The 24871-nt window shown below is 36.5% G+C and overlaps 1 protein-coding gene across 1 annotated transcript; it reads left to right on the forward strand.

Annotated features, from left to right (window-relative positions):
• LOC127545282 (zinc finger protein ZFP2-like) lies at positions 1 to 24748 on the forward strand. The gene is made up of 7 exons (XM_051972461.1): positions 1 to 175; positions 1258 to 1742; positions 2943 to 3022; positions 11543 to 11669; positions 12299 to 12394; positions 13872 to 13998; positions 14235 to 24748. Exons 2-7 carry the CDS (start codon positions 1358 to 1360, stop codon positions 15517 to 15519), a joined length of 2100 nt encoding a protein of 699 aa, XP_051828421.1. The 5' UTR covers positions 1 to 175; positions 1258 to 1357; the 3' UTR covers positions 15520 to 24748.
• Positions 24749 to 24871: the final 123 nt, after the last annotated feature.

Raw genomic sequence — 24871 nt, forward strand, 5'->3', positions numbered from 1 at the left:
GCGATGGGAAGTTCGTTTACAGCTCTGCAAGCCTCAGCTGTTCACAGTCGAGGCATCTTCTGCTTTGGGCAGTTTTGTCCTCACCTGCTCTCCGTATGTTAATCGTCCCCGTCTCCACTAATTTAGCGCAGCGCACATAGGAACCGAGACTGCCCAAAGAAGGAGACCCTCCCGGGTGAGCTAGAGGAGGGCGAGAGATCTGGGAGTGGTGGGAAAGATGAGAGAGAGGCGCCGAGGAGCTTGTGCTCCGCCGGGATGAGGGAACGGCCTTTCTTGAGGTATTGGAAGGAAGCAGGTTTCCTGGCAGAAGCTGGTTTGACAATGGGCCTTTCCTCTCTACTCTTGGAAATACGAGGCCCAAAATGTATTGTGAAATGATATCATTTTGCGGGGACGCAGAGTAAGCGTCTTGATGGTGCTGTGCTCGGACCCAGGTTTGTTGGTAGGAAGACCTGAGTTCAGATCTGATGCCAGATACTTATTACCTGTGTTATTTAACTTCTATTTCAGTTTGCTCATTTGTGAAACGGGGGTCGGGGGAGAAGAAATGGGGTGTTTTCCAGCTTTAAATCTATAAGCATTTGGGTTAGGGACTGGGCCTGTGATCCCATCAATACAGGATCCTACATTGACACCAATATAAGATCACATGCCCTGTGATTCTATCATTAAGTGCCCTCAACCAATTCAAGTTGGCAGTTTCTCTGCAAAAACTTAAGGCCCTAGAGCACTGAGATGTCAAGTTTACTTCTTGACTTCAGAAGGCCAGTTTGGGAATGGATAGAGAGGTGCTATTCTATTGGACCTCTTCTTACTAAGGAATTTTGTACTTTACACCATTCTTAAGTAACTTACATCGTTCTATTGTGCAAACTATGATATAGCTTGCCTTTTTTTTAATGACATACATTTTTTGGTAAGTTATTATAACACATGCATAAATAAGATTGGCTCCTCTCATGTAAAATTCATCAACCATGCAAAATGTATATTTTTAAGCTCTGAGCAGCACGGTGGGAAGTTGATTTAAGTCAGCCTTACTGAATCTGTTTCTTCATCTGTACAATGCAGATAAATGAGACTTATTCCATAGTTGACAAGATATTTGTAAAGAGATTATTCTGTAAATAAAATACTAAATATCTATGATCTTTTGTGTGAACTTGATTTAGCAACATGCTTAACTTAGTATTTCATTATTGTCTACCACCAGGGCTCCTTCCTCCCTCCAGCTAATTATTATATATTTATTCTCAGCTTTACCCAGAAATGTATGAAGACATTCAGCCTGAGTCTGAGGAAAACTGATTGCTAAGAGTGCTGATTTGAAGTCCATCGTGGTAGTTCAAGTAGAAAGATGCTGGCTCTGAGTAAGATGACCGTTCCCTTGAATCCCCCAAACTTGGATGTTCAAGAACAAAACAGAGCCCTGAAAGTACATACCACCATAGGAAGAGAGAAAAAATTTAATTCAGAGGCTTCTCGCCAGAACTTCAGATGTTTTCCATACCCGGAGAAGGCTGGACCCCGTGAAGCTGTGAACCAGCTCTGGGAACTCTGCCTTCAGTGGCTGAGGCCAGAGCTTCATTCCAAGGAACAGATCCTGGAGCTGCTGGTGCTAGAGCAATTCCTGACCATCTTGCCTAGTGAGATCCGGATTTGGGTAAAGTCACAATGTCCAGAGAATATTGAGGAAGTGGTCTGCTTGGTGGAAGATTTGACCCAAACCCTTGAGGAGGAAGGTGAGAGCTACAGAAAAATAGAGGGAAAGAGCAAAGTGTTTTTGGAGTGTTAATAGGGAGAAATAGACAATACAGGGTTTCAGAGGGGTTCTTGGAGAAACAGTAGTAAAGAGATAAAATAGAAGGAGAGAAAGAAGTTTTCCATTTCATGGAGGAGGAAGCAGGCACTATTTAGCTTTTTGAGAAGAATAAGGAAGATCCTTTTTAATTCCAGTATTGGTCCTCTTTTCTTGTGACATCCAGTCAGCTCTATCTTACAGGTTCACTAAATGACCACAAAATAGAAAACATTTTTACAATGCTATTCTTGTAAGTGTATAGATATCAAGCACAATCCAACTGTATACTTTTACAGGGTGTTCTCTAAAACAGTGATGTCAAACTGAAATAGAAATGAGGCCTAGATATACATAAGAATTCTGAAGGTCACATATTGATATAGAAAATCATATTAACATTATCTGTGTTCTATTGTATTTTCATTTATTTTGTTAAACATTTCCCAATTACATTTTACTCTGGTTTTGGCAGTATTGCAGGCAGTATTAGCCTGAAGACCACATATTTGACATCAACATCCAGGAATATAATGACTTGAGTCTTAGGTTCATCCTATTATTTTGCATTAATAATTCTTTTTATCTTCTAAGGGCCCTTTGAGCTCAGTCATTCAATAAGAATTTACTAGAGCTTACTATGTGCCAGGTGCTATGCTAATTCTAAGGAAGACAAAGCAGTAAAGCATATACAAGTATCCCAGTTGTACAAGATGGAAAAAATTTAAGTTCAGTAAGATCCTCTGTCTTGCTCAAGGTCTCATAGCAAGTTTATATAGGTTAAATTTATTCTCTGTTCCACATTACTACTATAAGTAAACTATTTTTTAATAGATAAAAAAATTCAATTTCCTATAAAGCCATTTTCTGCAAGGATGTCAGCCATTTGATTCATTCTATATTCTATCATTTTGGCACAATAATAATTCCTCATTAAATGGGCATATAACTATGGAAAGATCCAGAATTACACACTCCAGATGGCATTGGAGACTGAATAGTTAAATCTTAACATTTTTCATGAAGCAGAATTCCATCCTTGGAAACTTGCTTTGACCACAGAAATAATATTAGATTTTTATATTGTGCGTGCCATTCTTTTTAAAAATGTCAGAGCCTTAGGGTTCCCATCCTTTCTCCACAGTTTCATGTTCCTCTGATTCTTCTCTTCTTCAAGAAGAAAGCACAGAAAAGGAAGAAATGTTCCCAGTAACCAAATTTCTGGTGAGATGCATTGCCCTTTCTCTCTCTCACTATGGTCATCAGTATAGACACCTTTCTTTTCTTTTTTTTTTGTTTACAGTTATTTAAAAAATATTTTTATAGCTTTTTATTTTCCAAATACATGCAAAGATAGTTTTCAACACTCACCTTAGCAAAAAACTTATGTTCCAAATTTTTCCCCTTCCTTATTACCCTCTCCCCTAAACAGCAAGTAATTTAATATAGGTTAAACATGTACAATTTTTCTTTCTTTCTTTTTTTTTTTAAATAACTTTTTATTGACAGAACCCATGCCAGGGTAATCTTTTACAACATTATTCCTTGCACTCACTTCTGTTCCTCCCCCAGATAGCAAGCACTCCTATACATATTAAATAGGTTACAGTATATCCTAGATACAATATATGTGTGCAGAACTGAACAGTTCTCTTGTTGCACAGGGAGAATTGGATTCAGAAGATATAAATAACCCGGGAAGAAAAACAAAAATGCAAGCAGTTTATATTCATTTCCCAATGTTCTTTCTTTGGGTGTAGCTGCTTCTGTCCATCCTTGATCAATTGAAACTGAATTGGATCTCTTTATCGAAGAGATCGACTTCCATCAGAATACATCCTCATATAGTTTTGTTGTTGAGGTATATAATGATCTTCTGGTTCTGCTCATTTCAATTAGCATCAGTTCATGTAAGTCTCACCAGTCCTCTCTGTATTCATCCTGCTGGTCATTTCTTACAGAATAATAATATTCCATAATGTTCATATACCACAATTTATTCAACTATTCTCCAATTGATGGGTATCCATTCATTTTCCAGTTTCTAGTCACTACAAACAGGGCTGCCACAAACATTTTGGCACATACAGGTCCCTTTCCCTTCTTTGTTATCTCTTTGGAGTATAAGACCAGTAGAAACACTGCTAGATCAAAGGGTATGCACAGTTTGATAACTTTTTGAGCATAATTCCAAATTCATTTTTCTAAACATATCTCCACATTGGTCATGCTTTGCAAGAAAAGTTAGATCAAAAGAGGAAAAAAACCACGAGAAAGAAAACAAACAAATGACAATAGCAACAAAAGGTGAAAATACTATGCTTTGATCCACATTTAGTCTCCCATAGTTTCTCTGGATGCGGATGGCTCTTTCCATCACAAGTCTGTTGAAATTGCTTTGAATCATTTAGTATCATCAATTCATGTAAATCTTTTCAAGGTTTTCTGAAATCAGCCTGCTCATCATTTCTTACAGAGCAATAATATTTCATTATATTTACACACTGTAACTTATTCAGCTATTCCCCAACTGATGAACATCCACTCAGTTTCCAGTTCCTTGTCGCTACAAAAAGGGCACATATGGGTCCTTTTCCCTTTTGTTTCCCTTTTTTTTTTTTTATTGAGGCAATTGAAGTTAAATGACTTGCCCAAGGGTCACACAGCTAGGAACTGTTAAATGTCTGAGACCAGATTTGAACTCAGGTCCTCCTGATTTCAGGGCTGGTACTCTATCCACTACAACACTTAACTGCCCCCCTTTTCCCTTTTTTGTGATCTCTTTGAGATACAGACTTGTGATGACCGTGTATTTAAAATCAGCCAAAGTCAGGAATTCAGGTTAAGGGAAAAATCTTCACTCTTTATTCTCAGTAGAGGTGGAGAAGGATTGCGATAGCAAAAAACAGGAAGCCAGCCAGCAGAGATGAAGGGGGATTGCAGATGAAAAGGGGATCAGAGGTGAAAAGGGGATCAGAGGTGAAGGGCTGTCACGATAGCAATGTGAGCAGCTGTGTCAAGATGCCAGCCAGCAGTCTCTCTTTCTGCTTCCTTTTCCGCCCTCTTGCCTCCATCCACCAAAATCGTCATTTCCTATACAACACATCAAGACTTGCACAAAGAGTGGGCAGGGGCCATTCTTTCTCCAAGCATATATATTAATAGAGTATGGTTCAATTACTATTTAACCTCACGTGCTTGGGACCTCAGTGCATCAACTCAAGCCTCAGCCTATTACATCTACCGCTTTCTTTTGTTTTAGAACACAGGTGGTCATGCCATCCCTGACTCCTCAGGGAGGTCAGAGCCCCCAAGGGGAGGTGATCACATCCTCCCTGACTTCTCAGGAAAGGACGAAAAAGCACCGAAAAGGAGGTGATCACGACCTCCCTGACATCTCAGGAAGGGAGATGAAAAGCACCAAAGGGAAGTGGGGATTGCTAGTGGATCTCTGGGCTGAAGGGTCTTATTAGAAACAGGTATGCACAAACCTATCAGCATGGGAGGTATTACACAAGCACATAACAATAACATAGAGGCTATTAGTGATGACTCTCCCCATAGTCAGTGCAGGCTTGATGTGGTGTAACAAACATGAATTGTACAGCAACATGGTGTTGTAAAAGATTGCCAGAAGTCCTAGAAGGAGAGTATGTAAAAGCAGTCACACTACGCCTTCTTCAGCAGCCAAGAGATAGTCCAAAACCAATCTATTGTCCATTTCTTCACATGTCAGGGAATCCAATGATCCCCCCAAGCTTTTGAAGTCCTGCAAAAGTCTTTTTATGTGTTAGGGAATCCAATGATTCCAGCAGATTTTGAAGTCTTGTAAGAGTCTTATCATTTCTCAGAAAATCCAATGATTCCTGAGGGCTTTCAAGTCTTATGTCTCAAAGAATCCAATGATTCTTGAGGGTTTTCAAGTCCTACAACAATCTTATGTCTCAGAGAATCCAATGATTCCTGAGGGTTTTTAAGTCCTACAACAATCTTAACATGTCTCAGAGAATCCAATGATTCCTGAGGGTTTTGAAGTCCAACAATTTTCTATGTCCATGAGTCAAACGCCATAACTGCCACACTCTCTTAATGGTGAGCACAATCAGCAACAGAACCACCTAATATTTCTTGGGTCTTCTCCTTTGTTTCAAGGGTCTGCTCCGTCTCTCTGCAATGGACAAGGCGAATACAGCTGATTCCTTCTCCACCTTCCCCCAAGCAGTTAACCTAATTCCCTTCTATTTACCACTTTCTGGATTTCTCCATATCACCTGGCAATTATCTAAAGATAGTGGAGCTGTCTGCACTGGACACTGCCCTGTTGTGTGAAAAAGGCCTGTAACCTCCCCAACTGTAATCCTGATTGCTTTTCTGTTGGTTGATGACATCAGAATCCTGAATTTCTAAAGACTCTCTGGGTGTAACCTCAGTTGCTATCATATCCTACCTATCTTTTGATTGATATTTTGGAGCTGGGCCCTGCCTCTCATTTCTCTGGGTCAATCTACATTCAGAGGCCCAGTGAAAGCCTTGGTTACATTTTGGACATGGGGTTTTGGGTTTTATTCTCTCACCCTGTCTTCTCATTCTATCTCCATATCTACAAATGTCCAACTTTTCCACACTGAAAGCATCTACGAGTTTCTCTAGAATTCCTTTGCCAAGAAGGACCCTGTCTTTCCATATTCAACATAGTTTGGATATAATAAGCATTTGTGCCCACTGTGGCACAGCGTCTTATGATCTCTAAAAGAGCATCCTTGTGCAGTCCTAGTATAATTCTTCTGCAAGTCTCATTAGCATTTTCCTTAGCAAGTTGCCTTATCAAAATGTCTGTTATTGCATTTTCCCCGTTTGTTCTTGTGACAGCTGTCTGCAGACGTCCCACAATTCAGCAAAGGGTTTATTTGGCCCTTGTGTTATTTTTGTGAAGGCCTCATCCTTGTCGTCTTAATTGTAGAGAGAAGCCCACGCTTTGATAGCATTAGCAGCAAGTTGCTCATATGCTGTTATGGAATAATTAATCTGTACTGTGACGTCTGCATAGGAATCTATACTTATTATAGATATATAATCTGTTATATTGTTATATATAACAACTGTTAGTTGGTCATAGGTGATTGCAGCATGAACTCCACTTTGACTATTTTGTTGGGCTTGTATCCTACAGAGCTCACCATATTCAGAAAGCCACAAGTAGTTTTGTCCAGGTTCTAGGCATATCCTTGCTATAGATTTCTAGTCATGAGGGGTTAAGATTTCAAAAGCCAAATTCTGTAATAACATCTTAATAAGCTTAATAACATGTAATAAGCTGATGTAGCCCTATAAAGAGTGCAAGTCTTTTTCAGATCTTTGAGGATTTCTATATCAAAAGGAGCGTATTTTCTACTTTCTTGACCTGAAGAATTAGACTGTTGAATTACAGGAAAAATGTGGTGTTAGAATTCCAATACATCTCTCCCTTATGCCTTGGCCTTAATTAGTCCTTTTGCAATCTAGTCATAGGAGCGGCTGGATGCTGTGCAGGAGGTGCTGGTTCTGTCACTGCCCCCACTACCCCTCCTCCCTCCATCACGGAGGGTGGAGTTGACAGAGGAGAGTCAATTACCTGCTCCTTAGGTGGGGTTGAAGCTGCCTCAGATTCACCCCACCCTTGAGCCTCACTTAAGTCTCCATGCCCTGTGGGGATATGGTCATTAATCTGTTCATTGTCTTCCTCTTTATCTCAGGCTTCCCCATTTGGCTATTCCTAGAGTTTTTTCCTTTTCTTCTAGAACTTATATGGTTTCTTAAGGCCAACTGTATTATATTGTATAAATAGAATGCCTTGATGGAAATTGAATGAGGACCATTTTCATTGTAAAATTCAGAGAGCTGTTGACCAATCAATGACCAATTATCTGGAGATATTTGCTCTTCCTCTAAGAACCAAGAGGAGGTGCGTTTTAATGTACCAAGAAGTCTAGTTGTCTGTTCCCAAGTTATAAATAGCCCTTGATCGTCTATCAGCTTAAGCAGGCTTTCTATAGTGCTACTCCTGGATGGGGCTGGGCGTGGGGGAATTGGGGTGGGGGATGGAGAATCTTTAGCTAGCATCTATCCCATTTCAGCCAAAAAAGGTTACTAGTTTAGTCTTTAAGAAAATAAGTTCCCTGTTTGTCTATAATACTCACCTAAGTTCCTGGTCACTGGAGACTTCTTCAGTGAAAGTAGGGTCCTTGGTTCCCATGTTTGGGTGTCAAATGTGATGATTGTGTATTTAAAATCAGCTGGAGTCAGGAATTCAGGTTAAGGGAAAAATCTTCAATCTTTATTCTCAGTAGAGGTGAAGAAGGATTGCAATAGCAATATGGGCAGCTGCGACAGGAAGTCAGCTAGCAGAGGTGGATTGGAGGTGAAGAGTGGTTGCGATAGCAATGTGAGCAGCTGTGTCAAGATGCCAACCAGCAGTCTCTCTTTCCTCTTCCTTTTCCACCCCCTTGCCTCTACCCACCAAAATCATCATTTCCTATACAACACATCAAGACTTGCACAATGAGAGGGCAGGGGCCATTCTTTCTCCAAGCATATATATTAATAGAGTATGGTCCAATGACTATTTAGCCTCACATGCTTGGGACTTCAGTGCGTCAACTCAAGCCTCAGCCCATTACACAAATCCAGTAGATACATTGCTGGATCAACAAACAAAGAAACTGTAGATTAAAGCATAATATTTTATGGTTTAATATTTTATTGTTGTTTGCTTTTTTCCTCTCATGTTTTTTCCCCTTTTGATCTAATTTTGCACATGTATAGACACATTTTTTTCCCCTTTTCTTGGGACTTTTGTCTCAATCAAAGGCCTCATTCTAGAGATTGGAAACTCTATTTTCTCTTGAGATATGTGGCACATCCTGATAGCTAAATATCCCACAGAGAAAATTCTGTTTTTTACTACATTTCCTGTTTGAATCAGCCTTCAATAATTCTTTTTTAAAAAAATTTTAAATTAAAAACAAACCAATCAAGATTAGAAAGGAAGCAGAAAATTTGGGAAAAAATTTTATGTTCAATGAGTCTGATAAAAACCTCATTTCTAAAATATATATAGAATTGACAAAAATTTTTAAGAATACAAGCCATTCTTCAGTTGATAAGTGGTCACAAGATATGAACAGACAGTTTTCAAATGATGAAATTAAAACCATATATAGTCATAAGAAATAATGCTCTAAATCACTGTTGATTAGAGATGTACAAATTAAGACAACTCTGATGTACCATCTCATACCTCTCAGATTGGCTAAGATGATAGGAAGAGCTAATTATAAATGTAGGAGGGGATGTGGGAAAATTGGGACACTAATACATTGTTGGAGTTATAAAATGATTCAACCATTCTGGAGAGCAATTTGGAACTGTAGCCAAAGGACTATCAAACTGTGCATACTCTTTGATCTATCAGTGTTTTTACTGGGTCTGTAATCCTAAAGAAATCATAAAAAAGGGAAAAACACATTGCAAAAGTGTTTGTAGCAATCTTTTTTTGTAGCGGCAAGGAACTGGAAACTGGGTGGATGCTCATCAGTTGGGGAATGGCTTCATAAATTATGGTATATGAAAGTAATGGAATATTATTGTTCTTTAAGAAATAATGAGCAGGCTGATTTCAAAAAACCTTGGAAAGACTTATATGAACTTATGCTGAATGAAGTGAGCAGAACTATGAGAACATTGTGCACAGCAACAACAAGATTTTGTGATGATCAACTCTGATGGACTAGGCTTTTTTCAACAAAGTCTATTGGACTTGTGATAGAGAGAACCATCCACATACAGAGAGAGGACTATAGAGACTGGATGTGGATAATAATGTGGAATGTGGAGCATAATATTTTCCCCTTTTGTTGTTGTTGTTTGTTTGTTTACTTATTTTTGCTTTTTTTTCTCTGCATGATAAATGTGGAAATATGTTTAGAAGAATTGCACATATTTAACCTTTATCAGATTATTGCTGTATAGGGAAAGGGGGAAGTGGGGAAGAAGGGAGAAAAATTAGGAATACAAGGTTTTGCAAGGGTAGATGTTTAAGACTATCTTTGTAAAAGCTATTTAAAAAAATTAAAAACATTAATTTGAATCTTTACATATAAAATAATAGAAAAACTATTTTATATAACACTAAATCTTTTATGTTTAATTATTTTTAAATATAGAATTTAACATTATTGTATCTATATTATACTGCTTGCTTATATCCCCTTCTGAACTTCTTTTGCTCTTTTCTTTGCAAGTTTAAATGTTTCATTGATGCTCTTTTCCTTCTTTTTTTTTTTTTTTCCATCTCTTCACAATATAGTAGCTTTTCAACTTTATATAAACAGAATTGTCTGTTTTGTGTTTTGTGATCATGCCTTCACTTGTTGGGTCTCTATTCATATTTTCAAAAGTTCCAGGGGGTGTGGGGACAGCTAGGTGGGGCAGTGGATAGAGCACCAGCCCTGAAGTCAGGAGGACCTGAGTTCAAATGTGACCTCAGATACTTAACCTTCCTAGCTGTGTCACCCTGGGCAAGTCACTAACTCCAGTTGCGTCAGCAAAAAAAAACAATAACAACAACAACAACAAAATATATATCTTTCTTTTTTCTAAGTTTTTTAAAAGATTAAATTAGCCACTTGAAATTTTTTGTGTTAGATGGTATAAGACATTGGTCTAAACTTAAGTGGTGCCATACTGCTCTCTAGTTTTCCTAGAAAATTTTTTTCAAATAAGGAGTCCTTACCCCAATAGTTAGCATTCTTGGGTTTATCAAACACTTTGTGACTACAGTATATTAAGTTGCACTTAATTTGTATCATATTATTTACTCTTTAAGTAGTACTAAAGAATTTTGAAGATTAATGCTTTCTAATATATTTTGAATTATGGTACTGGTAGATTCCCTTCCCACTTTTTTTCATTCTTTTCCTTAAGTTTTTTGACTTTTTGCTCATCCAGATGAATTAAATTTTTATTTTGCATGGTTGTACAAAATAATTTTCATGTTTTTATTGGAATGGTACTAGATATATAAATTAATTTAGTAGCACTGTCATTTTTATGATTCAGTCATAAATAAATATGTTTTCAATTATTTAAATCTTTCTTATTTCTGAAAAGAAGTTTGGGGTTTGTTGGTTTGTTTTTTGTTTTTTTGTAGTGGTAGTCATAAATTTCTGGTATGTTTTTGGGTAATTATCTTTAATTCATGCTGAAGTCATTTCTGTGTTAGTATTCAATTGGAAATTAATATTGGAAGTGTGTTTGATCAACAAAATACAATTTTGTTAGTTCTCTAGGTTTCAGTGATTTAAGAAGAAAGTATATACTCATTTAAAGTGTGTAGCTATCCCTTAGAAGACTAGGAAACAACTTACTAACACTCATATGTGTCATATATCCCAGGGTATCACTGAATAATATGAAGTTTTAGAAGCACATTATGAGAGGCAATTTCTTCCTGGCTAATGGACTTTAATGACTCTCAAAATATTTAAGTTCTTAAAAAGCAGGGGTCCATATTGTTCTTTTGTTCCCCACTAAGTCTGACATAAAATGGCACACACAGGAGATATGCAGTAAACAAATGATTTGTAATCACTTTGCAATTTAACAATATCAGAATTGTCTTCCAGACACCCTGTTCATCTCTCCACCTTCTCCTGCAAAGATAAAGAGGAAATTTACCGTAGAAAAACATCAATTTATTTATTTTAGGAATCAGTGACTTTCAAGGATGTGGCTCCTGACTTCACTTGGGAAGAGTGGAAGCAACTGGAACCTGTTCAGCAGGACCTCTGCAGAGATGTGTTGTTGGAGAACTATAGGAACTTAGTTTTTCTTGGTAAATCTTCTCCCGTGTGACTACACATTAATGATTTTTGATTTTTTTTTTGAAAACATCAATCTTTTAAAAGACTTTTGATGTCAAAGTTAGTTTTGTCTTAAAAAAAAAGTTTTAAAAAAGTTTTGCCTTAAAAACTAGTTTTGTAGAAAACTAGAGATCCTTAATTTTTTTTTTAATCAAACCATGGGATTTTTTTGCTCTGTGTACTCAATTGAGAAATCTTTGCCCTGTAGAACTAAAATTTGGACAACAAAATTGTTTACTCAATGTATGATTCTAATCTTTTCTCATCCTGTGCTCACCTTTGTCCTACTTTTCTGTCAAGAATCTAGTTCATAAACTTCCAGGTATTTGATATTAGTACATTCTTATTAAAAAGAACAAATAGGGGCAGCTAGGTGGCACAGTGGATGGAGCACCAGTCCTGAAGTCAGGAAGACCAGAGTTCAAATCTGGCCTCAGACACTTAACACGTCCTAGCTGTGTGACCCTGGGCAAGTCACTTACTATCAAAGAAATTTTTCACTCACTATCAAAGAAATTTGAACTGTATTCTAGAATAATTTTTTTCCCTTTCAGGATGAATGTCCATTTGCCTTTTTTTTTTTTTTTTTTTCCTGCGTCAGGGCTTTCAACTTCCAAATCAAAAGTGACCTCCCAGATAGAACATATGGAAGTGCCATGGATGCTGGAGAGTGAGGCTCCAAGAGACATCAGTCTATGTGAGTGAATGAAAAGATAACAGCTTGGAATTTACTACAAGCAGTATATCAGCTGGTCAGTCAGGGAGAAAACATCTTTGAAATGTTGATCCAGGAATCACTCCCCTAAACTTTCCAGGTATTTGGAAAAGGGCAGAGTCTAATTAGCTCTGCTTCTTACATAGGTTTTCAATTTTTAAGAAATAGTATTTGCCTACAGCCTTCCATTCTCTCTCTTTCTCTTTTTTTTTTTTTCTGAGGCAATTGGGGTTAAGTTACTTGCCCAGGGTCACACAGCTAGAAAGTGTTAAGTGTCTGAGGCCAGATTTGAACTCAGATCCTCCTGATTTCAGGGCTGGGGCTCTATCCACTGCACCAACTAGCTGCCCCTCCATTCTCTTAACCAAATTTTAGTATTCATTAATTTATGGAAACTGCTCTTAAAGGCATCACTGATTTCTTATATTTAAATCCTGAAATCTTTTCATTCATAGTAAACCTTTCTACCTCATGAGATGATCAGAATATTTATTAAGTACTATATACTATATAGTAAGCACTATTTGGTGCCGGGCACTTGGAAAACAAATACAGTGACTGAAACAATCTCATTAACAGGAGTTGCCTTCTAATAGAGGATACAGTAAGGGGATGGATATGTGGATATGTATGTATGTGTATAAATCTACAAATAAGCACATAAATTTAAGGTTGTTTGAGAGGAACAACCCTGGCAGTTGAGGGAATTAGAAAAAATGTCTTATAGAAGTTGGCGCTTGAGCTGAGTATTGAAAGATTTCTGTGAGGCAGAGATGAGGAGAAAATTCATTCCTAGTTCAGAGGGACAGCTTCTGGAGACAGGAGATGAAACATCATGTATGAGGAAACAGAGATAAATCAAATTTGTTTGTGTATAGTGAGACTAGAAAAACAGATTAGGTAGTATGATCAGAATCTCAGGTACCAGAATTGAATGAGACCTCAACTTCAACCTGAACAAATTCCTTTCTGTTAACATAGTCATTATAACCTGCCTCTATTTGAAGTTTTTTTTTTAAATCAGTCAACCAATAAGTATTATTAAGATGTATGAAGTATTGAGAATAGAAATACAGAGAATGAAAAATTCTTTACTCTCAGGGAACTTATATTCTGATAGAAACGTGTCACCTCCCTATGCAGTCCATTTCCTTCTTTGGCTCAGAAGTTTTGATTTACTTTACTAGTTGAGTGAAAGGGTTAATCATGATATGATTTATAATGTTATCATAGAAATTTAATTTGATGCTTTTATTCATGATATGTTAGAAAAGTACAGGTATACATGGAGGTCTTGAAATCTGATCTTATCTTATTTTTACTTGTTCATAATACTTCATCAATTTCCCCTTTGTCTACTCTATACTTTGTTTATTTTTCCCCCTTTTGAGCAACTTTACCATAGCAATTCTTTATTGACAGATGTCAATAATAATAATAATTTATATCATCTTTTTAGGTTTCCAAAACTCTGTGGAACAAGTAGTAAAAAAACTTACATTCTTTATTGTATTGGGAATGTACCATGAAACTGATTTTTTTACAAGACTTGTATTCAAATCCCAACTCCATTCCTTAAAAGCTGTGTGAGTGGCAAATGAATAAACCGCTTTGATTCAAAATTTTCTCATCAACAACAACAAAAAAATGATAATACTTTTACCACTACCCTCATAGGATTATTGTTAGGAAATTACTTTTTCTACTAATGGTATCCATAGAAAGATCAGGTATTTCTCATAAGCATGTTCTTCCATTTTATTACGTTCCTAAGATAATAAATTTCTTTATCCTTGCAAGATTTATATTTATATTAAAAAAAAAAAAAACAACTTTTCCCCCCCCGTCCAGATTGGGACCCTAGACCTTCTGAAGCTAAGGAGTTATTTCCAAAGTGGAAAACTTCTGTAGAAGATTCCTCTCAGGAGACCACAATAAAAGGGCATAATTCCTGGAGCTTTGAACTAGTAGAAGCCTTTAAATGTTGTGACATGTTGTTGTGGCAGCAAGGCCAACAGGGAAATCATTTGAAGCTAGGAACAGTCACTCATGAGGAAAATCCACATAAGGTTAGAGGTTTCAAAAACAGTGAATTTGGAAGAAGCTTTAATCTGAGCTCAATGCTAATTACACAACAGAAAATTCCTTTAGTAAATAATTTCTCTAAATATGATATACATGATAAGAGATTCAAAGATAATTCAGAGCTATCTGAATGCCCAAAAATTTATGCGGAAGAGGAATCTTCAAAGTATAAAGGATTTGGGAGAGTTTTCGGTCAGGATTTACAACTTAATCTCCATCGTATCCATCATTCTGGAGAAAAATCCTATAAATGTAATGAATGTGGGAAAGCCTTCACCAAATGGGCAAACCTTACTAGACATCAAAGAATTCATTCTGGAGAAAAACCCTTTAAGTGCAATGAATGTGGAAAAGCCTTTACTCAGAGGGCACAACTTACTCAACATCAACTTACTCATAGTGGAGAGAAACCATTTAAGTGTTATGAATGTGGAAAAGCCTTTACCCAGAGGGCCCATGTAACTCAACATCAGCTTACCCATAGTGGAGAAAGACCTTATAAATGTAATGAATGTGGAAAAGCCTTCACCAATCGAGGAATACTTACTGATCATCAAAGAATTCATTCTGGAGAGAAACCCTATAAATGCAGTGAATGTGGGAAGGCTTTTACCAAGAGGGGAATACTTACTCAACATCAGAGGATTCATTCTGGAGAAAAACCCTATAAATGTAAAGAATGTGGGAAAGGCTTCAACCGGAGTACACACCTTAGTCTACATCAACACACTCATAATCAAGAGAAACCATTTAAGTGTAATGAATGTGGGAAAGCTTACAGCCAGATTTCGCAGCTAAATACTCATCAAAAAGTTCATTCTGCAGAGAAACCTTATAAATGTAATGAATGTGGGAAAGCCTACTGTCAGATATCACAGTTTAAAATTCATCAAAGAATTCATTCTGGAGAAAAACCCTATAAATGTAATGAATGTGGAAAAGGTTTTAGCCGGAAGACACACCTTACACGACATCAGAGGATTCATACTGGACAGAAAAACCTGACTATAGTAGGGACTTAATGAATGTTTGTTGAATTGAATTGAAGTGTTTGGTTGAATTTTAAATAGGCTATGTCTAATAATATTGCAATAATTTAAAAGACTAGCTACCCTTTAGAGAAGAATATATTAGTCTTGCATGCTTGGTGAAGTTATGCTGAACTTTTCATCATCTCTACTTCCCTATTCTTTGTTTTTATTAATTTGAGAAACATACTTTTTCAAATACAAAGAAAAAAAGATTGTACAATACTGCAAATCAAGTGTATATTAAATTAAACATTGTTTAACATAACCCTGTGTGTCATGTGTTCTTTTCTGAACTTTCTTTTATGCATGTTTTTCTGACATTTTCTTGATATGCTTCTCTCTGTCTTTCTCGTTATTTCTCTCCTCGCATCATCACTTCCACATGCTTTAACTCACCCATCCTAAATAAAAGTTTTCCCTTATAAAAGTAAAAAGAAGTAAAATAAATCCACATTTTGTTGTTTATATTTGTTTGTTGTTTATATTTCAAAATGTTTGTCTTACTTGGTATCTCTATTTATCACTTTGTTGCCAAGGTGACATTTCACTCAACTCTTCATATCTTCCCAGGTTTCTCTGAATCTTTACCTTTTGTTAATTATGACATCTCAATAATGTTGTTACATTCCATATGCATTTTTCAGTTCCTTAATTTCCTGACCTATAGTAAAGAGTGTTGCCGTAAATATTTTTATGTATAAGTCATTTCCAATGTTGATCTCTTTGGGGTATGTGTGTAGTAGAGGTGTTATTGATCAAAATGTAATGACTTCTCAGGCAAAGCTCCAAATTGCTTTCTAAGTCAAACTAATTCCCAGCTCCACCAAGAGTAGATTAAAGTGCCTCTTTTCCTTTAGCTCCTTTTACAATTGTCGTTTCTTTTTTTGATCATCTTTGCCAAATTAGTGGCTCTAAAGTAGAACCTCAAAGTTGTTTTAATTTTCATTTTTCTTGTTATATTTACTAGTTTAGATTTAATTTTTTTTATATTGTGATTGATAGCCTTTTTTTTTTTTTTTGAGAACCACCTGTTCTTAGGTTGCTCATTTTTTTTTTTTTGAGAATGACTCTTGTTCTTATATATTTATTACAATTTCTTATATCTATGTAATAGCATATCTTTATGAGAAAAATATCCTCCAAATATTCCCCCATTCAGTCATTTCCTTTCTAATTCTAATTGGGTTGATTTTATTTTTGAGGAGAGTTTTCAAATGTATATATCAGAATTAGGTATTTTCTTCCTTGTAGTTTCTATCATTTTAGCCAAGAACTCTTATTGTGAAAATTATATCTTTTCCAATTTTTAATTAAATAATAATTTCTGAGGGCAGATGGGTAGTGCAGTAAATAGGGACTTAGAGTCAGGAAGAGTCATTTTTATTAACTTTTGAGTTCAAATGTGGGCTCAGAAGTTTCCTAGCTTTGTGATCCCGGGCAAGTCAGTTAACCCTGTTTGCCTCACATTCCTCATCTGTAAAATGAGCTGGAGAAGGAAATGGCAATCCAGTCTAGTATCTTTGTCAAGAAAACCCCAAGTAACATTGTAAAGTTGGACATAACTGAAAATCACTCAACCACAACATCTAATTTCTGCCAGACTACTTTTTAGTTTTCCCAGCAACTTTTGTCATCTAGGGAAACATTTAATTTATTAGTTGATGACCTTCAGTTTTTTAAGCACTATGATATTATAATATTTAATTGCTTTTAGATTTTATATACCTAATATCTTCTATTGGTCATTTTATTTACTTATATTAGTATCAACTAGTATTGATGATTGCTGTTTTATAGTATCTGTTCAGGTTTGATACTGTTGACCAGCTTCCCACATTATGCGTTATTTCCCTTGAAAGCCTTGATTTTTTGTTCCATTAGATGATTTTGTTTTTCTTTTTTGGTAGTTTTTGTTGAGATATTTGTAGTCATATTCATGTAATTCTTGTGCATGTTGATAGGTGGACTCAAGATATTTGAAAATTCCATAGTTATTTTAAATGGAATCTCTTTTTCTATCTGTACAAGGTTTTATTAGTAGTCTGTCAGAGTGCAGATGATTTGTGGATTTACTTTATGTCCTGTTCTTTTACTGGATTGTTTTATTTATTAATTTTTAGTTGAACTTCTAAGGGTTCTCTAAATAAACCACCATATCATCTTCAAATAACAATTTTTTATCCTCTTTTTTTTGTGCTTCTTCCCTCAATTTCTTTAATTTTGTCTTAATGTAATCACTCACACCCCTAGAACTATACCAAATTATAGTGGTAACAATGGACATCCTTGTTTTATCCTCTAGGAGGCTTCTAACATTTTTTCATTATTATGCTAATTCTTGGTTTTAAATATTTGGCAAATTTAAAGAAAGGTTCATCTCTTTTTAATGTTTTTTTTTTTTTAAAGGGGTATTGTATTTTGTTAAAATTTTTTCTATATCTATTGATTTAATAGTGACAAATTATTTTTGTTGTTAATATGATCTGTTCATAATTTTTCTAATATTGAGCCAAACCTACATTCCTGGCATAAATCCAACTTGATCACAATATATATTCTTTTAAAATGTATTACTATAGTCTATTTGCTAATATTTTATTGTACATTATTTGTATTGAAATTCACTAGAGACTTTGGCTTGTAGTTTTCTATTATTAGCTTTAACTTTCCCTGGTTTAGGTGTCAATGAATATTTGTTACATAGAAGGAGTTTATTAGGATCCCTTCTTAAGTTTTACAGGCAACTTTTGTAATAACTGTCTTTTGAATCCTGACGTTTTTTATTATAGGAGTTTATGTCTTACTCAAATTTACTGATTAGACTACTTAAGTTTCCCATTTATTTTTCTGTTAACCTGTTTCATATTTTTATGCACAATTAATTGTTTCACTTGTCAAATTTTTTTTTACTTATAACTGAGCAAAGTAGTTTCTGATAGTTTGTTTTAATACTCTTTCACTGGTCATAAATTCTTTTGTTTCACTTTTTTTGACAATTTGATTTTCCTTTTAAACAATTGAATTAGATGATGTTTGGTGTATCTTATTAGTTAAAACATAAACCTAGCTCCTAGTTCTTTTTCTAAAGGATGCTCTTGAGATCATAAGACATTGTGCCACAGTGGGCACAAATACCTTTTATCCCCAGGCTATGATGCAGACTTCTCAAGATCTGAACATGGGAAGACAGGGTCCCTTTTGGCAAGGGACTTCCAGAGGGACTCGTCAGTGGGTAAAGTAGGGCATTTGAAAGCTCAATGTTAGCATAAAGACTGAGTGAGAAAACAGTGGGAGAACAAGACCCAAAACCCTATGTTCAAAATGCAACAGAGGCTTCCATTGGGCATCAGAATTTAGATTGACTCAGGGAAATGGGAAGCAAGGCTTGGCTCCAAGGTTGCAGGCAAAAAACACTTGGAGCATGATGGCAGCCAATGTTATACCCAGAGAGTCCTTAGAAGTTCAGTACTCAAACATGACCAATCAGCCAAGAAGCAATCTGATGGGGGAAAGGGATTACAGTTGGGGAGAATAGAGTTGTATGCAGCTGGGATTACTGAGATATCCCCTGGAGAGGTGAAATCTGTCCCTGTCTGACCTATAGATCATTTACCTCCAGGCATAGTAAGCTTGACCATTTCATCTCCTGAGAATGCTTACAAAACAGTGTCCATTCATATACTGATTTGGGAAACTAGGGAATGTGTAGATTGTGATGACCGCGTATTTAATCAGCCAGAGTCAGGAATTGAGGTTAAGGGGAAAATCTTCAATCTTTATTCTCAGTAGAGGTGAGGGGGGGATTGTGATAGCAATATGGGCAAGAAGGATTGCGATAGCAATATGAACAGGAAGGATTATAATAGCAATATGGGCAGCTGCGACAGTAAGCCAGCTAGCAGAGGGAGATTGGAGCTGAAGGGCCATCGCAATGCCAACATGAGCAGCTGTGTCAAGACACCAGCCAGCAGTCTCTCCTTCTGCTTCCCTTTCCTCTCCCTTGCCAACACCCACCAAAAAACGTCATTTCCTATACAACACCTCAGGACTTGCACAAAGAGTGGGCGGGGGCCATTCTTTCTCCAAGCATACATAAATAGAGTATGGTCCAATTATTATTTAGCCTCATGTGCTTGGGACCTCAGTACATCAACTCAAGCCTCAGCCCATTACAGTAGATAATGTACTAATCATTAATACAGGTGTGACTTATCACCCAGGAAAAGTAGTAGCATCAGGTTCACTGATACAGATGCCTAATAAGCAATCTGGTGATAGTTTCCCAGATTAGAGGTGTCAATTGGTCCAGTTATTGGCCAAAGATTGAGGCAGACACCTACATGTCTGACATGGGAGGATCAATAGCAGCTGAAATTAGTGCTACCCCTTTGAGATGGACATTTGAAGGTGAAATAGTTTTCACTCCTTTTATAGTTGAAAAAATGCCCATTAATCTATGGGAAAGAGACATTTTACAACAGTTAGGATTACCATTGAGTACTTTGGCCAAGCCAATCTGGAAAATGGAGGATGTTGACTGATTTAAGAAAAGTAAGTGAACAGATGGAAACTATGGGAACTCTTCAGCTGGACTTCTGTCTCCTACTCAATTGCCTAGATAATGGCCTCTTTGGGTTATAGACTTTAAGAATTGTTTCTATTCTATCCCTCTGGATAAGGAGGATATGAAAAGATATGCCTTTTCAGTGCCCAGCATTAACTTAACTGAACCTTATAAAAGATATGAATGGACAGTTTTGCCACAGCGAATGAAAAATAGCCATACTGTGTGCCAAATGTATATGGCTACTGCTCTTACTCCAGTAAGAAAAGCATTTCAAAAAGTTATGTTGTTACATTACATGGATGATATTTTAGGGTGTGTACCTAAGGAGCAAATGTTAGAAGTATGTCTATAAAAGACCATAAGAACACTAAGGAACCACAAATTGCATATAGCTCCAGAAAAAATTCGAAGACATGCTCCTTTTCAATATTTAGGATATGAAGTATATCCTAAGGTGCTTACAGTACAAAAGCTTTCTTTAAGAACAAAAAAGTTTTGGTTTTTTTTAAATAACTTTTTATTAACAGAACCCATGCCAGGGTAATTTTTTGCAACATTATCCCTTGCACTCACTTCTTGCACTCACTTCTGTTCCAATCCCCCCCCCCTCCACCCCCTCCTCCAGATGGCAAGCAGTCCTATACATGTTAAATAGGTTACAGTATATCCTAGATACAATATATGTGTGCAGAACCGAACAGTTCTCTTGTTGCACAGGGAGAATTGGATTCAGAAGATATAAATAACCCGGGAAGAAAAACAAAAATGCAAGAGTTTATATTCATTTCCCAGTGTCCTTTCTTTAGGTGTAGCTCCTTCTGTCCATCCTTGATCAATTGAAACTGAGTTAGATCTCTTTATCGAAGAAATCCACTTCCATCAGAATACATCCTCATACAGAATCGTTGTTGAGGTATATAATGATCTCCTGGTTCTGCTCCTTTCACTTAGCATCAGTTCACGTAAGTCTCGCCAGTCCTTTCTGTATTTATCTTGCTGGTCATTTCTTACAGAACAATAATATTCCATAACATTCATATACCACAATTTACTCAACCATTCTCCACTTAGATATCCAATGGATGTGTCCAGTGTTAGGCTTGACTACCTATCGATTACAACCATTATATGACATTTTAAGGGGAGACAGTGGTTTAAATTCATCATGCCAGCTTACAAAAGAAGCTCAAAGGGTTCTGAGAAAAATTGAACTGGCTTTATCCAATATGGTTGAAAGAGCTACTCAAAAACCTTTGGAAATATAAGTTTTTGCTACAAAAGAGGCACCCACAGCAGTCCTTCATCAAGGACGCAGTATGATAGAGTGGGATAAGACCTGACAAAATATATACCTTTATACCAATGGACATATTAATGTATACTGTGAAACCATCCTGGAGTGGAAAATTTTATTGGCCACAGCTCCAAATTTTACACATGGGTCTTCATTAAAGATAACCTGACTATTACATAATTGGCAATGGATTCTTGAAGAAAAGGTTTCTAGGGTTCCTCTTAAAGGACCAACTATCTTTACAGATGCATCCAAACATAACATTTGTCCTGTATACTCATGACTTAACTATAAAGGGAATAGTCAGAACTCTTTTTCAGTCCATTCAACAGAATGATTTGTATGCAATCATTCTAGCTCTTACCTACTATCCAGGAGATATAAATATAATATCTGATTTGACCTATTCAGTTGTTATAGTACAAAGAATTGCTGCAACCCAAATAAAATTTGTAGCTTTTTAAAGGAATTTCAAGAGCAAGTGAGAAAGTATCCAGGTAAGATTTATATCTTGCATGTCCACTCTCATGATGGACTTCCAAGTCCTATTTTTTAAATGAAAATTCAAAAGCAGATAGCCTTCTATCCATGTTAGCCAATCTTCCTTTATTTCAGGCAGTACAAGAATCTCATTCTAAATATCATTAGGCTGCTCAAACTTTATGTTTGCAATTTGGGATAACAAAAGAGGAAGCTAGGAGCATAGTAAAAGCCTGTACAGCTTGCCTTCCTTTCCATGCTCCTACACTCCCTCCAGGGAAGAACCCTCATAGTTTGAGACCCAGTGAAATTTGGCAAATGTATGTGACCCATTAAAAATTTTTTTGGTCATCTGTCTTTTATCCATGTTGTAGTAGACACCTTTTCAGGATTTACTTTTGCAACACCAGCAACAAAAGAGACAACCTGAGTGGTCACTGAATTTCTTATGCAAGCTTTTACAATTATGGGGGTGCCACAAGCAATAAAAACAGCTAATAGACCTGCATATACTTCTAAACATTTTGCACACTTTTATGCACAATGTCAGATTTTATACATTGTAGTGTTCTCCTTTTCTAAAATATAATCGTTCTCTGGGATCAGATTTCTCAGGGGGCTTCTGGAGGTAGCTTTCATTTAAGTTCAAAATAATAATCACCTCAAGTGCAGCCAAGAGTTAAAAGTTCAATCCTTTATTGTCTCCTTCAAAATAGCCCAGTTAGCTTTCTTAGAGGACTATCTTTCTCCTTGGTTCCAAGAGCTGTTGCCACTAGTCTTTTGCCTCTTCCAGCTTCAGCCTCTCCTGAATCTCCACTCCTGCCTGACTGCAGTCTCTGGCTTCTCAATCTCCTCCACTGACTCCTCGCTGAGGCTTCAAGAGCTTCTTATATATGATCTCTTAAAGGTGTGAACTCAAAGGTTGACTCCTTTGAGAGAGTGGGATTGTGGGTTCCTGACTTGTGAATCTCGAATGCTAATGTGTGAACTAATGTGTGAACTCTTAAAGGTGTGAACTTAAGTACATAAGCATTGTTTCTATCAATTCCAGTGAGTTAGCACCTTGTTTCAAATTCTGGCCCATAACAATACACCACTGGCATATCTTTTAATCCTCAAGGACAGGCAATAGTAGAGAGAAGAAACAGAGACATCAAGACCCTTCTCCAAAGACAAAAGAAAGAGGGAGCCACAGGTAACCTTAGAGAACTTATAAATTTAGCTCTTTATACAATTAATTTTTTGATTTTTGATAAAGATGCACTAGTTCTGGCAGACAGGTTTTATAACCTGCTGGAAGGGCAGTGTCTAGTGCAAGCAGCTCCACTATCTTTAGATAATCTCCAGGTGATGTAGAGAGATCCAGAAAGTGGTGAATAGAAGAGACCAGATAGGTTAAATGCTTGAGGGAGAGGGTTTGCTTGTATCTCTACAGATGGAGAAGGAATCAGATGGGTGCCAACAGGCTGTATTTGCCTTGTCCATCGGAGAGACATGGAAAAGATTCTTGAAACAAAGGAAAAGACCCAAGAAACACCAGATGGTTCAATCTCTGACAATGTGTGCCACTAAAAGAACCTGGCAGTTAACCCTATGTGTATGGCAATTGACTCATGAACATCAAAAATTGTTAATGAGACTTTAAAACCCACAGGAATCATTGGTTTCCCTGAGACATGATAAGACTATTGCAGGACTTCAAAACTTGCAGGAATCATTAGAGTCCCTGACACATCAAGTAATGGATAGTAGATTGGTTTTGGACTATCTTGGCTGCTGAAGCAGGTGTATGTGTGATTGTTATTTATATACCCTCCTTCTAGGACTTATGGACATGTATATTCATAGTGTTTGTTATATCACTATGCTGATTCATGTTGTTTGTTACATCACTACTAGCCCTACTAGCATAGTAGGGATATACATACATACATCTTACTATGTGCTTGTATAATACCTCCCATGCTGATGGATTTATGTATACCTGTTTCAATTTCAGCCCAGAGAAAACCTGCTAACAATATCTGGTTTGACTCCCCATTTCCCTTTAGTGTTTTCATCTCCTTTCCTGAGAAGTCAGGGAGGGCGTGACCCTTTGCGTTCTAAAACAAAAGAAAACAGGAGATGTAGATGGTTAGAACTCTGAAAAGGTGTACTTAAGATACTGATAGCAGGTTGCTTATAGTTAAGCACCTACTCAGTGTGGTTGATGAGATTAATGATTCTCTAGTTAAGCACATAATGTGATGTAATGATGTAATCACTCTAGTTAAGCACATACTTAGTGTGATATGGTGATGGAATGGCTCTCCTAACAGTTGGTACATGCTCAGTAATCATACTGAAGTATTTAAGGGCTGGGAAATACAGACAAGGCCTCAGACACAGAGGAGACACAGAAGAGTCTCAGACACAAACACAGAGAAGATTCGGGATTCCATCTTTGACCAGTCTCATGATGGCTCTCCTAACCTTCATCACTTCTCCCTAAAGACCAAGGCCCATCCTGAGACCCTCCAGAAAGCTAGTCTGGACATTACATGTGGTTTTTATAATTTTAATTTATTTTAAAATTTTATCTTGTAATGTTTATTTTTTGTTACTCTGAACTTGAAAAATATTATTAAACATGATTCATACATTTTTAAAAGTACAGAAATAAAAGACTGTGTCTGTGAACTTCTTTTGTATAGAGCTTAGATTTAAAAAAAAAAAAAATACCATAAATTTAATGTGTTAATTTCAAAGCTGTCCTTGTCTTTGTGTCTCTCTGATTTTTTTTTTTTTAGTTGCCCAATTAATTGATCCATCACTTGTTTATGAAAATGTTTCAAGATTTAAAATATCAGTTAAGGACTGCTTTGGCAGGATCCCAAAAATTTGTGTCTGTTGTCTCATTATTTTCTTTGATAAGATAATTGTTATTATATGTTTTGTACTTTGGCCTATCAGTTCTTGAGGATTAAATTATTCTCTATTTTTGATTTCTTCAAATAGTATTT

Source organism: Antechinus flavipes, chromosome 1 (assembly GCF_016432865.1).
Source record: "Antechinus flavipes isolate AdamAnt ecotype Samford, QLD, Australia chromosome 1, AdamAnt_v2, whole genome shotgun sequence".
Classification (NCBI taxonomy): Eukaryota; Metazoa; Chordata; class Mammalia; order Dasyuromorphia; family Dasyuridae; genus Antechinus; species Antechinus flavipes.